This window comes from Musca autumnalis, unplaced genomic scaffold (genome assembly GCF_047663935.1).
Source record: "Musca autumnalis isolate F117 unplaced genomic scaffold, ASM4766393v1 scaffold_1, whole genome shotgun sequence".
Lineage (NCBI taxonomy): Eukaryota > Metazoa > Arthropoda > Insecta > Diptera > Muscidae > Musca > Musca autumnalis.
The window spans coordinates 283246646-283263530 of NW_027411644.1; the positions used below are offsets into that span (position 1 = coordinate 283246646).

General features: G+C 36.9%; 1 protein-coding gene across 1 annotated transcript in view; it reads right to left on the reverse strand.

Moving 5' to 3' along the window:
* Window positions 1-16885, reverse strand: part of SKIP (Shal K[+] channel interacting protein) — a 427069-nt gene that overhangs the window by 43531 nt on the left and 366653 nt on the right. Inside the window, exons 10-12 of the mRNA XM_073961480.1 lie at window positions 8000-8054; window positions 7664-7824; window positions 689-852 (exon numbers count right to left, since the gene is read on the reverse strand). Of these exons, the coding sequence (XP_073817581.1) occupies window positions 689-852; window positions 7664-7824; window positions 8000-8054 (380 nt within the window). The remainder of the gene's footprint in view (window positions 1-688; window positions 853-7663; window positions 7825-7999; window positions 8055-16885) is intronic.

A 16885-nucleotide genomic window follows, 5' to 3' on the forward strand; every position in this document is an offset into this window, starting at 1 on the left:
AAACAAATTTGAAAAACACTCAAATTTGGTAGTTTTTCTTGCGCATTCATTTTCTTATCGACATACATGAACAGGCCCTTAAATAATATTTCCTTACGGCGTTTTTATTGTTTGCTAATCCACTCATAACATGTTGCTATAATCACAAAAAATACAACTACAACAATTGCCACTTATTATCGAAACACAAAAAATCAATTTAAATCTTACAACAGATGTTGTAACTTATGTATGTATGTGTTGTTCAATATGCCCGAAACTATTTAAAGAAAAATTGTCAAACAAAAAAACTACACAAAACACATACAAACTATGTAAATATTGCATATGTAAATTGTCAATATTTAATGCCAAAATATAAAAGGACAAATTAGAATTCTAAAAAGGACAGAAAAACAATTGACACATGTGTAATTACAATATAAGGATTAAAAGGATTTCCTAATATGTATGTAAAAGGCTACAATTTTAAAATTCTAAAATTTTAAATTAAAGACGACAAAGTGTTCTCTGGCGATTACACTTCAATCAAGGATTGATAAGTTGAAACAGGACGTAGAGGATTAAAAGATTCTTTTAAGGGAGTCTCGAAAACCACACCTATTGCAAAAAGCTTTGTTATAATAAAATGTTTAAATTTTCTTTTTGGTTTTAATTTAACCACATATTTGCGTATTTCTTTACTTACCTGGCATGTGTTAAAGGAATTATTGTCGGTGGATTTGGTGGCTGTTGAGGTAATATAAGACCTCTTCGCGGTGGTGCTCTTTGTGGTAATGATATATCACCAGCTGAACGTAATGAAATGACACCGGTGCTATCACGATTTGAGGAGTAACGTACACGACCGCCCTGTAAAAGAAGACAAGAAAACATAATCGATTATAAACAAACAACAACAACAAAAATATTAAACAAATGCCAATAAAAAATACTTTGTTATCCTTACACAAGTTAAACTAAGCATAAACAAATCCATCATACTACATCTTTGTCAAAACAACTCAACTAAAGTTACTTTATTTAGCACTCCATTGTATTTGTGTGTATTTTTTAAAACACACGGACACACACATACATACTTTACATTAAAACAAAAACAAGGATTTAACCTTATGCTTGACATCAAAACACTTAGCTGCACATGTGTCTATGATAAGCTTTCATTTTATATTGGCTGCAATATTTAGATGCAGCAGAAGTTTGCCTTTAGCCTCCTGGTAAGGGCAATGGCTTCTTGGATTACGTTATGCTTGCATAGATTTTCTATATTTTTTTGAGTATCTAAGTATTTTTTATGAATTTCATAAAAAACAAACTTTAATTCCATTGAGAACAAAAAAAAATCCCAAATCCAACGAGGAAGAAAAAGATTTTGTTTAAAACAACAACAACCAAATACCACAAACACCCAAAGGATTACAAATGTAAGACTAAGATGATCAGCAACAATATAAGATTCCCATTGGTAATCTTTAAAGTGTAAATGTATGAATGTGTTTGTGTGAGTTGATTGTCAAAAACAGCTTTTTAGAATGGTTTTGTTGGGGGGGATAAGACTACATTTATCCCCAAAATAAACATTTAGTTGAATGACATTTTTATTGGTAAATGGCACATAAGATGCATACAAGATGATCCTTGCATATGTTGCATTCTCACACACACGTGCACACACTCATATATGTGTGTATGTATGTATAAATAAATAGTTTTTACAATGTATGCATGAATTGAATAACAAGCATAATAAAGTGCAGTCAGTTGAATGTTTGATTGTGGCAATGTAAAGCAATGCCAATAGCAGAACACACATGTTTCCTGAGGATGTTTTTTTCGTTTGCGAAGAATACTCTTGTTTTTACAAGATTTGGCTATTTTAAGAAAATTTAAATATTTTAAATTTAAGCGTAATGTGACAAAACTATGCTTAAAGGACCTCAACAGAGTGCTACGGTTCAGCTCCAGACATTGCAATTGTGGTTTTCGGTCTGATAAATGACGTGTCCTGGCAAAACATCATTCTCTCGGCTTAGACGATCTTCCGATCATCGTCTCCGTAAACAGGCCACCCGACTTTTTAACCTCTGAACCTTTTCTGAACCATAGGAAAGCTCATTGGCAAGGATTCATAGAATTTACTAATCACTGCTTCAGAGATCTGGACTAGCAAGTGAGCGTGACGAGCGTACGAAACCTGAAGACCCAAGAGTTAGTGAACTTACTCTTGAAGTCAAGAGGCTAATAGGCGAACATAAGCGGAAAATGTGGCTAGACCACATGAAGCAATGCAACATTGGTACAGGATTATGGAAATTGCGGTCACCGGTTAAATCAATCTCGAATCCGGGAAAAAAGGTTTATAGAGAAAAGCTGTTATTTTGAACGATGTGGCAGTGACTGATCCAAAAAGGTGCCCGTGTTATTTTAACCAGCAAATTTATAGGGCGAAGAGGAGTGTGCTACGTCGTATAAGATAAATCCCAGCCGAGGAGGTACCACCAACATTTACGATGGGCGATATTGCAAACGTCATCCGAAACGCGAAATCATCCAATGCTTTGGGCCCACACGGAATCTCAATTATAATACTTAAGCAACTGGATGAACCCGGAGTTGGGAGTTTGACAAGTGTTCGTAATTTATCGTTAGCCACCCATATTTCACCAGAAGAAAAGTTGACAGAGTAGTCCCGCTACTGTAGTCAGCTAAGGATGCAACCAAATTCGAATCCCTTCTCTCGCTACTACGAAGATTCTAGAGGTATACCCTCTCATGAGGAGAAACTGGTTCAAATTAACATCAGGTGGATTCAGGATGATGCACAGTTACACAAAATATTCACTCATATAATTCCAGGACTAATCCAAAACTGTCTGAGCTTCCGAACAGTCATGGTGCTCATGCCTTTCGAAAAGCTTTCGCTACCGTCGGATAACAAATTATATGTGTGGACGCCAGTCGTTTGTAGAATTCAAGAACCCTTGAGTGAAACAGGGAGTTCCCAATAATATAATAATAATTGTTCCACAAACATCCCAAACGGGACAAGGGAGACTTCTCTCATATCAATGATTGCACTCCGATTCACATTGACTCAATCATATGGGACCTACTGTTTATCGCCGAGTCCGAACGGCGTGTCTTAAGACACCACTTGTAGAGAAGTTTTACATGGCTGATATACTCAGGAAATGTCGCCAACATTGCTGAGGGGTATTGCCACCGTTGAACATTTGATGTTGCCTGGCTAGGGAATCGAACCCACGACCTTTAGCGTGCAAGGCGGGAGTTCCCAAAGGCGGGGGTGATATCTCCGGATCTGTTTAACCTCTACTTCGCTTACGTGCTGCTAAAGGGCTGTTCAAAAATAATTTTGAATACCAAAAGTAGTGCTTGTGCTCCTGTTTACACCGATATCACGTTGTTTTCGCAAGCAAGTCTTTACTTCCTAACGGTCCGAAAGGTACGATTACCACATAAAAATGACTATAGAAAGGAATGTCGTGGTCACTCCGTTATGTACCTCGGTCATAAAAGCGGGTAATTCTTGTGACCTCATCTCATGTGCGCCCATGAAAAAGAACAAGACCTAAAGAGAGCATACGACCGCTGCCCTGGTCATGAAACTAAGATTGTAGCTGTCACTGAGTAAACCAGATCGATCATGCTGTGATTATTGGAGCGGCAGCGTACGTTTGATGAGCGAACGTTACGGGGAGCAAATATGAATTCTGCTAATTTCCTTGTGGCAGCCAAGAGCGGCCAAAATCAGGACGAAAACTAGATACCACGAAGATGCAAGCTCAACAACTAGATGTAGTCTACTCCAAGGTTAATTGAGCGAACTTTTTCTGTAGAAAAAGTTATTTCAGCGAACTTTTTCAGCAAAAAAGTTATTACAGCTAAATTTTTCTATAGAAATAACCAATTCAGCGAAGCTTTTCCTTTGGAAAAGTCAATTTAGCGAAGATGTTCTAAGGACACAATCAATTCAGCAAAGCTTTTTCTATAAACAAGTCAATTCAGCGAAGTTTTTTCTATAGAAAAAGTATATTCAGAAAACTTTTTTCAATTAAAAAATTAATTCAGACAAATTTAATTCAGCAAAAGTTTTTTCTATAGGAAAGTCAATTCAGCTTTAACCATAGAAAAAGCAAATTCAGTGAACTTTTTCCATAGAAAAGTCAATTCAGCAAACTTTTCTTGCATACAAATTCAGTCAATTTAGCCAACTTTTTCTATAGAAAAATTCAATTCAGCGGACCTTTTTATAGAAAAGGTCAATTCAAAAACCAATTCAGCGAACTATTACTATAGAAAAAGCAAATTCAACGAACTTTTTTCTAGGCAGTTCAGCAAACTTTTTCTATAGAAAATTTCAATTCAGCGAAGCTTTTATATACAAAATTCATTTCACCGAAACTTTTCTATAGACAAAATAAATTCAGCGAAACTTTTCGATAGACAAAATCAATTCAGCGAAGCTTTTCTATATACAAAGTCAATTCAGCAAAGTTTTTCTATAGGAAAAGTCAATTCGGCGAAGCTTTTCTATAGACAAAAGCAATTCAGCAAAACTTTTTTATAGACGGAGTGAATTCAGCGAAGCTTTTCTATATACGAAGTCAATTCAGCAAAGTTTTTCTATAGGAAAAGTCAATTCGGTGAAGCTTTTCCATAGACAAAAGCAATTCGGCAAACTTTTATAAAAAAAAAAAATAATTCAGCAAACTTTTATTGTAGTAAAATTTAATTCATTGAAATTTTTGTACAGAAAATTTAAATTCAACTAACTTTTCTTGCAGAAAATTTAATTCAGCGAACTTTTTCCATAGAAAAAGTCAATTCAGCGAACTTTTTCCATAGAAAAAGACAATTCAGCGAACTTTTTCCATGGAAAAAGTCAATTCAGCGAATTTTTTCTATGGAAAAATTCAATTCAGCGAACTGTTCTATTGAACAATTCAATTCAGCGAACTATTCTATAAAAAAAGACAATTCAGCGAACATTTTCTATAGATAAAGTCAATTCAGCGAACTTTTTCTATACAAAAAGTCAATACAGCGAACTTTTTCTAAAGAAAAAGTAAATTTCAGCAAACTTTTATTATAATAAAAAATATTTCAACGAACTTTTACTATAGTCTAAGTTAATTTATTGATTTTTTCTATAGAAAATATCAGCCAATATTTTTTTTGTAGAAAAAGTCACTTCGGCCAACTTTGTTTTATAAAAAAAGTCAATACATTGAAATGTCAATGTGAGTCATTGAGTCTACTACAAAATTAATTCAGCAAACTTTTATTGTAGTAAAAATTAATTCATTGAAATTTTTCTACAAAAAATTTAATTCAGCGAAGTTTTTCTGTGGGAAAAGTGAATTCAGCGAACTTCTTAGAACTTTATCTGTAGAGGAAATCAATTCAGCGAACTTTTTCAATAGAAAAAGTCAATTCAGCGAACTTTTTCCATAGAAAAAGCCAATTCACCGAAATTTTCTATAGAAAAATTCAATCCAGCTAACTTTTTCTATACAAAAAGTCAATTCAGCTAACTTTTTCTATAGAAAAAATTAAATTCAGTGAACATTTTCTATAGAAAAATTCAATTCAGCGAACTTTTCTATAGAAAAAGTCAATTCAGCGAACTTTTCCTATAGAAAAAGTCAATTCAGCGATCTTTTTCTATAGAGAAAGTCAATTCAGCGAACTTTTTTTATAGAAAAATACAATTCAGCGAACATTTTCTATAGAAAATGACAATTCAGCGAACATTTTCTATAGAAAATGACAATTCAGCGAACATTTTCTATAGAAAATGTCAATTCAGCGAACATTTTCGACAGAAAAAGTCAATTCATCGAACTTTTTCTATAGAAAATGTCAATTTCAGCGAACTTTTATTATAGTAAAAATTAATTCAACGAACCTTTATTATAGTCAAAGTTAATTTATTGAATTTTTCTATAGAAAATTCGATTCAGCCAAATTTGTTTTATGGAAAAAGTCAATACATTGAAATGTCAATGTGAGTCATTGAGTCTACTACAAAATTAATTCAGCAAACTTTTATTGTAGTAAAAATTAATTCATTGAAATTTTTCTACAGAAAATTTAAATTCAACTAACTTTTCTTGCAGAAAATTTAATTCAGCGAACTTATTCTGTGGGAAAAATGAATTCAGCGAACTTCTTCGAACTTTACCTGTAGAATAAGTAGAATCAGCGAACTGTTTCCATAAAAAGTGATTTCAGAGAACTTTTTCCATAGAAAAAGTCAATTCAGCGAAATTTTCTATAGAAAAATTCAATTCAGCGAACTTTTCTATAGAAAAAGTCAACTCAGCGAGCTTTTCCTATAGAAAAAGTCAATTCCGCGCACTTTTTCTATAGAAAAAGTCAATTCAGCGCACTTTTTTCTATAGAAAAAGTCAATTCAGCGCACTTTTTCCGTAGAAAAAGTCAATTCAGCGAGCATTTTCTATAGAAAAAGTCAATTCAGCGAACTTTTCCTATAGAAAAATTCAATTCAGCGAACTTTTTCTATAGAAAAAGTCAATTCAGCGAACTTTTTCTATAGAAAATTCAATTCAGCGAACTTTTTCTATACAAAGTCAATTCAGCCAACTTTTTCTATAGAAAAAATTCAATTCAGCGAACTTTTTCTGTAGAAAAATTCAATTCAGCGGACTTTTTCTATAGAAAAATTTAATTCAGCGAACTTGTATTATAGGAACAATTAATTCAACGAACTTTTACTATAGTCAAAGTTAACTTATTGAATTTTTTTCTATAGAAAATATCAGTCAATTTTTTCGGTAAAAAAAGTCAATTCAGCCAAATTTGTTTTATAGAAAAAGTCAATACATTGAAATGTCAATGTGAGTCATTGAGTCTACTACAATATATAAAATGAATGTTGTTGGATCGTAGTTCAGCTTGAAATTCTGTGCTACATGTTGAAAATTTCAAGTAACTGCTATTTCAATGGCTTAATATAATAATTTCCCATTTCTCTTATTAAAAATTCCGTTCTTTAAATCCACAATGAACTCGATCATTTCTCCTTTAAATATACATACAGCTAAGAGCTCATGAACTTTTGTTGTAAGCTTTCTCGGTATACAAAATTTTTAGGTTTAATGTGCCGACGAAATAGCAATCCTTGCTAAACCTCGTATCGAATTTCATGTGGCAACATGTTTGGGACTACCATTAACAAGCACCAAAAACAAACAAAAAAATACAAGGAGCACCAAAAACATTTGAGAAGCACCACAGATGGTTCATATTGGGATGTTGGTCAATGAGGTATTGAAATCGAACAGTATAGCAGAGTTTGCAGTAACAAACATTATCATCCTTCCATTCCATGCAAGAGGGTCAACAAGGTTCAATGGCATCTCTGTCGCCTACTGGGTAAATGACTTGATGAGAAACAGTTCACAGTTAACAGTTAAATGAAGCAAGGTATCAATTACTAGGGAGAATATTGTCCAATAGGCAGAAGTTAATGAGATGGGAGTTAAGGTGAAATGGGAGTTAAGTTATAAAGGCAAATTTGCATGGCAACAACTTTTGACAACTTTTTTGAGTCAAACAGTAAACTCTTCTGTTAAAAACCTCTAAATAAATACAACAAACACATACACACACTTACCTGTATTGTAGCTGCTGGCCCATAATTAAGTCCCGACATCAGAAAATCATCTGGATCACTTTCATATGGTGGTTCATCGTACCAATGACCCTGGGGATGAATACCACTTACAGCATAATGGGGACCACTACGTAATGCATCGTCATACATATAGGTGTCATCTGCAACAACACAACAAAACAAACAACAAAAACACGAGCATGGTAAATAAATTTATAATATCAACACCAAACACCGCGGCGGTGCCACCATTGCTATTATTTGCAATAAAAATATTTTTCCATTTTTATTTTTATTGCTTTTTCCCTCGGGCTTTGTGGGAGCGAGCGCACTTACCTATTTTGCCTTCCCGGCCCATTTGCAGTAAACCCTTGCGTATATCCCGAAGTATCTGTGGAATAGAAAAAAAGAAGAAAAAAAAACTCAGTAAAATGAATGAACATGAATGCATTATTTAAATATAAAATTGCAATGGTCGGTTGGTAGCGGCTATGTGAGCAAAAATATAACCACAAAAATAAAAAATAAAACTATGATGGTGATGGCGATTGTGATATGCTTCATGTTGTGTGCCTGCCGCCTGCCTTGTGAAAATGTGTGAAATTGTTTCGACATTTTATCTGCAAAATTTTTTGACAGCAAAACGATGACAACAACCGTTACAGTGATAAGCGAAACAAAAACATAACAGCATCAATTAAATGCTAAAAACAGTTAAAACCAAAAATAGGGGGAGGGGTTTAAATTTTGTATGGAGACTAGTTGGAGAGGGTTGTCTATGGAGGTCTATAGGTTTAGTAGGTTAACCATTTGCAATTTTAAATGCTGAGTACATACACATATGGAAAATTGTTAGGCCATATGTTTGTTAGATTAAACTCTTAGGTCCTCAACAAGTTCCGCTGAAGGACTTTGTGGTCTTTCAAATTGATATCGAGCAATTAGAGGTTTTATATTTGTTAAAGAACATCTTGGCTTATATATGCTAAATAATACCTTGAGGTCTCCTATTTGCTACAAAAGACCCTGTGGTCTCCTATTTGATATAGACAAGGTTTTGGTCTTCTATTTTATAGAGAGGACCATTATTTCTTCTGTTTGCTATAGAAGACCTGGAGGTTCTCTATTTGCGAAAAAAGGATGTAAGTCTTCTATTTGCTACAGAAGACCTGGAGGTCTTCTATTTGCTATGGAAGAACTGGAGGTCTTCTATTTGTTATAGAAGACCTGGAGGTCTTTATTTGCTATAGAAGACCTGGAGGTCTTCTTTTTGAAAAGAAGACTTCGAGGTCTTCTAGTTGCCATAGAAAATCTGGAGGTCTACTATATACGAGAGAAGACTTGGAGATCTTCTATTTGCTACAGAACGCCTGGAGGTATTCTATGTGCTTTTTATGCGAAAGAAGACTTGACTTGACTTCTAGTTGCTATAGAAGACCTGGAGGTATTCTATTTGCTAAACAAAACCTGGAGGTCTTCTATTTGCTATGGAAGACCTGGAGGTCTTCTAATTGCTATAGAAGATTTGGAGGTCTTATATTTGCTATAGAATACCTGGAGGTCTTATATTTGCTATAGAATACCTGGAGGTCTTATGTGTGCTATAGAAGGCCAGGAGGTCTTCTATTTGCTATAGAAGACTTGGAAGACTTGTATTTGCTATAGCACACAGACCTGGAGGTCTTCCATTTGCCATAGAATACCTCGAAGTCTTCTTTAGCAAATAGACGACCTCCAGGTATTCTATAGCAAATAGAAGACCTCCAGGTCTTCCATAGCAAATAGAAGACCTCCTTGTCTTCTATAGCTAATGGAAGACCTGGAGGTCTTCCATTTGCTATGGACGAGTTGGAGGTCTTCTAGTTGCTATAGAAGACCTGGAGGTCTTCTATTTGCTATGGAAGACCTGGAGGTCTTCTGTTTGCTATAGAATACCTGGAAGTCGTCTATTTGCTAAAGAAGACTTCGAGGCATTCTATGGCAAATGGAAGACCTCCAGGTCTGTGTGCTATAGAAGACCTGGAGGTCTTCCATTTGCTATGGAAGAGCTGGAGGTCTTCTATTTGCTATAGAATACCTGGAGGTCATCTATTTGCTAAAGAAGACTTCGAGGTATTCTATTTGCTATAGAAGACCTGGAGGTCTTATGTGTGCTATAGAAGACCTGGAGGACTTCCATTTGCTATGGAAGACCTGGATGTCTTCTATTTGCTATAGAAGACTTGGAAGACTTGTATTTGCTATAGAAGACCTGGCGGTCTTCCATTAGCTATAGAAGACCTGGAAGTCTTCTATTTGCTATAGAAGACCTGGAGGTCTTCCATTTCCCATGGAAGACCTGAAGGTGTTCTATTTGCTATGGAAGACCTGGAGGTCTTCTATATGCTATAGAAGACTTTGAAAACGTGTATTTGCTATAGAAGACCTAGAGGTCTTCCATTAGCTATAGAAGACCTGGAGGTCTTCCATTTGCTATGGAAGACTTGGAGGTCTTCTATTTGCTATGGAAGACCTGGAGGTCTTATGTGTGCTATAGAAGACCTGGAGGTCTTCTATTTGCTATGGAAGGCCTGGAAGTCTTCTATTTGCTATGGAAGACCTGGAGGTCTTCTATTTGCTATAGAAGACATGGAGGTCTTATATTTGCTATAGAATACCTGGAGGTCTTATGTGTGCTATAGAAGGCCTGGATGTCTTCTATTTGCTATAGAAGACCTGGAGGTCTTATATTTGCTAAAGAAGACTTCGAGGTATTCTATTTGCTATAGAAGACCTGGAGGTCTTATGTGTGCTATAGAAGACCTGGAGGTCTTCCATTTGCTATAGAATACCTGGAGGTCTTCCATTTGCTATGGAAGACTTGGAGGTCTTCTATTTGCTATGGAAGACCTGGAGGTCTTATGTGTGCTATAGAAGACCTGGAGGTCTTCTATTTGCTATGGAAGACTTGGAGGTCTTCTATTTGCTATGGAAGACCTGGAGGTCTTATGTGTGCTATAGAAGACCTGGAGGTCTTCTATTTGCTATGGAAGGCCTGGAAGTCTTCTATTTGCTATGGAAGACCTGGAGGTCTTCTATTTGCTATAGAAGACATGGAGGTCTTATATTTGCTATAGAATACCTGGAGGTCTTATGTGTGCTATAGAAGGCCTGGATGTCTTCTATTTGCTATAGAAGACCTGGAGGTCTTATATTTGCTAAAGAAGACTTCGAGGTATTCTATTTGCTATAGAAGACCTGGAGGTCTTATGTGTGCTATAGAAGACCTGGAGGTCTTCCATTTGCTATAGAATACCTGGAGGTCTTCCATTTGCTATGGAAGACCTAGAGGTCTTCCATTAGCTATAGAAGACCTGGAGGTCTTCCATTTGCTATGGAAGACTTGGAGGTCTTCTATTTGCTATGGAAGACCTGGAGGTCTTATGTGTGCTATAGAAGACCTGGAGGTCTTCTATTTGCTATGGAAGACCTGGAGGTCTTATGTGTGCTATAGAAGACCTGGAGGTCTTCTATTTGCTATGGAAGACCTGGAGGTCTTCTATTTGCTATGGAAGACCTGGAGGTCTTCTATTTGCTATAGAAGACATGGAGGCCTTATATATGCTATAGAATACCTGGAGGTCTTATGTGTGCTATAGAAGGCCTGGATGTCTTATATTTGCTATAGAAGACCTGGAGGTCTTCCATTTGCCATAGAAGACCTGGATGTCTTCTATTTGCTATGAAAAACCTGGAGGTCTTCTATTTGCTATAGAAGACTTGGAAGACTTGTATTTGCTATAGAAAACCTGGAGGTCTTCCATTTGCGATAGAAGACCTGGAGGTCTTCCATTTGCCATAGAAGACCTGGAGATCTTCTATTTGCTATGGAAGACCTGGAGGTCTTCTATTTGCTATAGAAGACATGGAGGTCATCTATTTGCTATAGAAGACCTGGAGGTCTTCTATTTGCTATGGAAGACCTGGAGGTCTTCTATTTGCTATAGAAGACATGGAGGTCTTCTATTTGCTATAGAAGACATGGAGGTCTTATATTTGCTATAGACTACCTGGAGGTCTTATGTGTGCTATAGAAGGCCTGGAAGTCTTCTATTTGCTATAGAAGGCCTGGAAGTCTTCTATTTGCTATAGAAGACATGGAGGTCTTCTATTTGCTATAGAAGACCTGGAGGTCTTATATTTGCTAAAGAAGACTTCGAGGTATTCTATTTGCTATAGAAGACCTGGAGGTCTTATATTTCCTAAAGAAGACCTGGAGGTCTTATGTGTGCTATAGAAGACCTGGAGGTCTTCCATTTGCTATGGAAGACCTGGAGGTCTTCTATTTGCTATAGAAGACTTGTATTTGCTATAGAAGACCTGGCGGTCTTCCATTAGCTATAGAAGACCTGGAGGTCTTCTATTTGCTATGGACGAGCTGGAGGTCTTCTATTTGCTATAGAAGACCTGGAGGTCTTCCATTTCCCATGGAAGACCTGGAGGTCTTCTATTTGCTATAGAAGACCTGGAAGACTTATATTTGCTATGGAAGTCCTGGAGGTCATCTATTTGCTATAGAAGACCTGGAGGTCTTATATTTGCGAAAGAAGACCTACGAATCTTCTATTTGCTATAGAAGACATGGAGGTCTTCTATATGCGAAAAAGACTTGGAGGTCTTTTATTTTCTATAGAAGATGTGGAGGTCTTTTATTTGCTATAGAAGACCTGGAGGTGTTTTATTTGCTATAGAAGACCTGGAGGTCTTCTATTTGCGAAAGAAGACTTGGAGGTCTTTTATTAGCTGTAGAAGTCCTGGAGGTCTTCTATTGGCGATAGAAGACTTGGAGGTCTTCTATCTGCTGCAGAAGACCTGGAGGTCTTCAATATGCGAAAAAGACTTGGAGATCTTCTCTTTGCTACAGAAATCCTGAGGTTTTCTATTTGCTATAAACAACCATTAGGTCTCCTATTTTCTAGAGAGGATCTGTTTGCTAGAAGACTTGGGTATCTTCTGTTATAGAAGGCCTGTAGGTTTATGGAAGACATGGAGGTATTCTATTTGCGAAAGAAGACTTGGAGGTCGTCTAATTGCTAAAGAAGACCTGGAGGTTTCCTATATGCGAAAGAAGACTTGGAGATCTTCTATTTGCTATAGAAGACCTGGAGGTATTCTATATGCGAAAAAGACTTGGAGATATTTTATTTTCTATTGAAGATGTGGAGGTCTTTTATTTGCTATAGAAGACCTGGAGGTCTTCTATATGCTATAGAAGATCTGGAGGTCTTTTATTTTCTATAGAAGATGTGGAGGTTTTCTGGTTGCTATATATAAGACTTGGAGGACTTATTCTTTATGTAGAAGACCTGAGGTCTTCTACTTTTCGTAGAAGATCTGGAGGTCTTCTATTTTTGGTCGAAGATCTGGAGGTCTTCTATTTTCCGTAGAAGACCTGGAGGTTTTATATTTCCTGTAGCAGACGTGGAGGTCTTCTATTTGATGTAGGTCTTCTAGTAGTCCTATTCTATCCGCCATAGAAGACTTAGTAATCTCCTTTTCGCCATAGATCTTGAGGTGTCCGATCTGCCATCGAAGACCTTGTCGTTTCCTATCCGCCATAGAAGACCTTGTGGTCTCCTTTCCCCCATAGAACATCCTTTGGTCTACGATCCGGCATAAAAAACCTGGTGGTCTCCTGTCCGCCATAGAAAATCTTGTGGTCTTCTACTCACCATAGAAGACCTTGTGTTGCTATAGATCTGTCGGTCGTAGAAGACCTTGTGATTTCCTATCCTCCATATATGACTCTAGCTTTCTATCTCCATAGAGGAATTTGTGGTCCTGTATTCATCGTAAAGTACCATGTGGTTTTTTATCCGCTATAGAATACCTTGTTCACCCTCTTTAGAAGACTTTATGGTCTTCTGTCCTACATAGAAAACCTTTTTCTATCCACTTTAGAAGGCCTTGCGAGGACCTTGAGGTATTCTATTTGTAATAGAAGACCCAGCGGTCTCATACCCACCATAGAAGGTAGGATACCTTCACACATGTTCGAAGGAATTGGTAGCACAAAACATCAATATCCGGAATTTCTAACCCTTTCTCACATTATTTTCCTTAAGAAGAATGTATCTGTGTGTGTGCATATTTTATAAAAGAAGAAGTTTGCTTTTAAGCGTTGTAAGGACACCAAAGGACAAGCGAATGGATGGATGGATAATGGACAGACAGACGAATGGATATTCAAAGTGTATAATAAAATGATAAAAATGATGTTAAATTTATTGCCCCTGCACGATATGAGCTGCATTGCAAATGCAGCACTTTTGCCGGTTGTAAAGTAGCGTAACAGCCGTAGATGATGGGAAAATAGAAAATCTAGAAATCAGCACGTTTGCCCGTTGTCTTTTTTCCTCATTTGTGTATAAAATTACAAAAACAAAAATGGGTAGGGGAAAAACACAAAGCATAGAGGAACGCTTTTCAACATCACCATTTTCTAGTAGCAAAATGAGAAGAAGAAGAAGCAATCATCGTTTCTTTGGTGATAGATAAAAATTAGCTAAAAGCTTTCTCACGTGCTCGTGCGGCACTAAGGCTAAAAGTGCCACCCCTCCCCCTCCATTATCATAGCTTTACCCATAGAAACGGAAGGATATGCTTGAATGTATTAAAATGCTCTAAAATACAAAAAAGCATTGAAAGGAACTAGAAACACATAAAGACTTATACGCTAAAGTGTGCAGTAAAGAGTGCTCCCTCTCCCCAAAGCTGAGAGTGCGCTGCATGTTGCAAATTCAAATGGCAGTCATTACATTCAAATGTTCATGGTCTAGCAAAAACAAAAACGAGAGAGGGAGTAGGGCAGAGAATATGGAACCCATAAAAAGAACATCAAATGTAAAAGGCTAGGTAAAGTCCCAATAGGACTAGGGAACAACATATCAAGGACTTGCAATGGCTGTCGATTCATAGCCATCGTCATCGTTGTTGCACCTCTGTTTCTTCAAACAACTCAAGTGAATTAAATTTTAATGTTCGGAATTGACTTTTTTGCAGTAAATATAAAATTCATTATTGCTATTGCGCTGCGCTACCCTAAATGCAACTCTTGATGTTATGTGCAGGCAGGCTACTGCTTCCTTCTGCCATGGGTTCCCATTGGCCCATGTTGTTATTACCGCTGATGAGGTTGCTTGTCATTGTTATTGCCGTTTTTTTGGCCGGCGATTTGTTTGTTTGTGTTATTCTGGTTTTTTTCTCTTTTTGTGCCGGTCGGTGCTGTTGCTCATATGCATTTAGCAGCACAGTGAATAAGTGCAGCAACCAGCAAACAAAGAACTTCTGAAGAAGAGTGTATTGCACAAGAAGTAGAAAAACAAAAAAACAACAACTAACAAATTTTTGCAGCATGACGAACGAGCGAAGAAGGCTGCTGCTCCCTTGTTCCATTTGGCAAGAGGGGAGTTTTTCTTTTATTTTTCGGTGTTCTCACCGCTTCTCTTAATTTAAGATTTTTTGACGGTTGCATAATAATAGTAATGCCAAGCAAAGAGTCCCGTACTGCACTGCATTCTGCACCCCTTTGTTTATGTTGCGGGCTTTTTGTTGTTGTTATCGGCGTCATCGTCGTCATTTTTTGTGATTATGCCATGAAGACTAAGAGCTTTTCCTTGCCGCGATTTTCCTTTTTTGTTTTGGTTTTGTTTTTTTTTGCATTTTTGTGCATTTCTTCTCAGATTCTCTGTTGTTGTTCAGGTTTTGTTTCTACTGCAATTTTTTGCTTGGCTTTTTTTATAATTGTCCCTGTTGTTGTTGTTTTTTTGTAGCTTTACCATCATGGCTTGGTAGGACAATCACCTTTTGCATAATTACCACAACAATTTTTGTTCAAATAAAGTCAGAAAAAGAAGAAGAAGAAAACAAAATGCAATACTAAAGGAACTGCTCTAGAGCGAAAGCGAACTTATATACACATGTATATGCATGTGTGCATATACTCGTATATAAATAATTTACAGGCTTACCCATTCATGTGTGTGTAAAAGAAAGACAGTGCGTTCCATTTGAAAATGAAGGTTATTCTTTGAAATTTTATAGTATAAATAGAAAGCCAAAACGCCGAATAATGTTATAAGACGTTAAAAGGAAGAAGTCCTTCGGTCAAGGAAATACGTTCTAGAAGTCTTTTCAAGAGATGATACGCAGAACATCTTCTTTAAATCATGACAAGATAAGAGGCATTTAGCAGAAGACCTTGAGGTTTCATAAAATATCATACACACTATAGACAAACTTGTGGTATCCTATCCTCCACAGAAGACCTTGCAATCTACAAGCGGCTATGCCTTGTGGTATCCTGTCAGCCCTAAAAGACCTTGAGGTCTTCCATACGTCATTGAAGACCATGATGTCTTCTGTACGCGACAGAACATCTTGACGTCTCCTGTTCGCCATAGAAGACCTTGAGATCTCTTATTCGTCATAGAAGACCTTGAGGTCTTCTAAACGCCAGAGAAGACCTTGATGTCTTCTATACGCCAGAGAAAATCATGAGGTCTTCTATACGCCATAGAAGACCTTAAGGTGTCCTATTCACCATAGAAGACCTTGAGGACTCATATTCACCATAGAAGACCTTGAGGTCTCCGATTCGCCAAAGAAGACCTTGATATCTTCTATACGTCATTGAACACCATGATGTCTTCTGTACGCGACAGAACATCTTGAGGCCTCCTATTCGCCATAGAAGACCTTGAGATCTCTTATTCGTCATAGAAGACCTTGAGGTATTCTAAACGCCAGAAAAGACCTTGAGGTCTTCTATACGCAATAGAAGACCTTGCGGTCTTGCATATGTCATAGAAGACCTTAAGGTCTTCTATAGTCCGAAGAAGACTTTGAGGCTTTCTATTGGCTATAGAAGACCTAGAGGTCTTCTATACGCCATAGAAGACCTAGAGGTCTTCTATACGCCATAGAAGACCTTGAGGTCTTTTTTACGCCATAGAAGACCTTGAGGTATTCTTTACGCCATAGAAGACCTTGAGGTATTCTATACGCCATAGAAGACCTTGAGGTCTTTTATACGCCATAGAAGACTTTGTGGTATTTTATACGCTATAGAAGACTAAGAGGTCTTCTATAAGTCATAGAAGACCTTGAGGTCTTCTATAGGCCGTAGAAGACCTTGAGGTCTCCTTTACGCCATAGAAGACCTTGAGGTCTCCTTTACGCCAT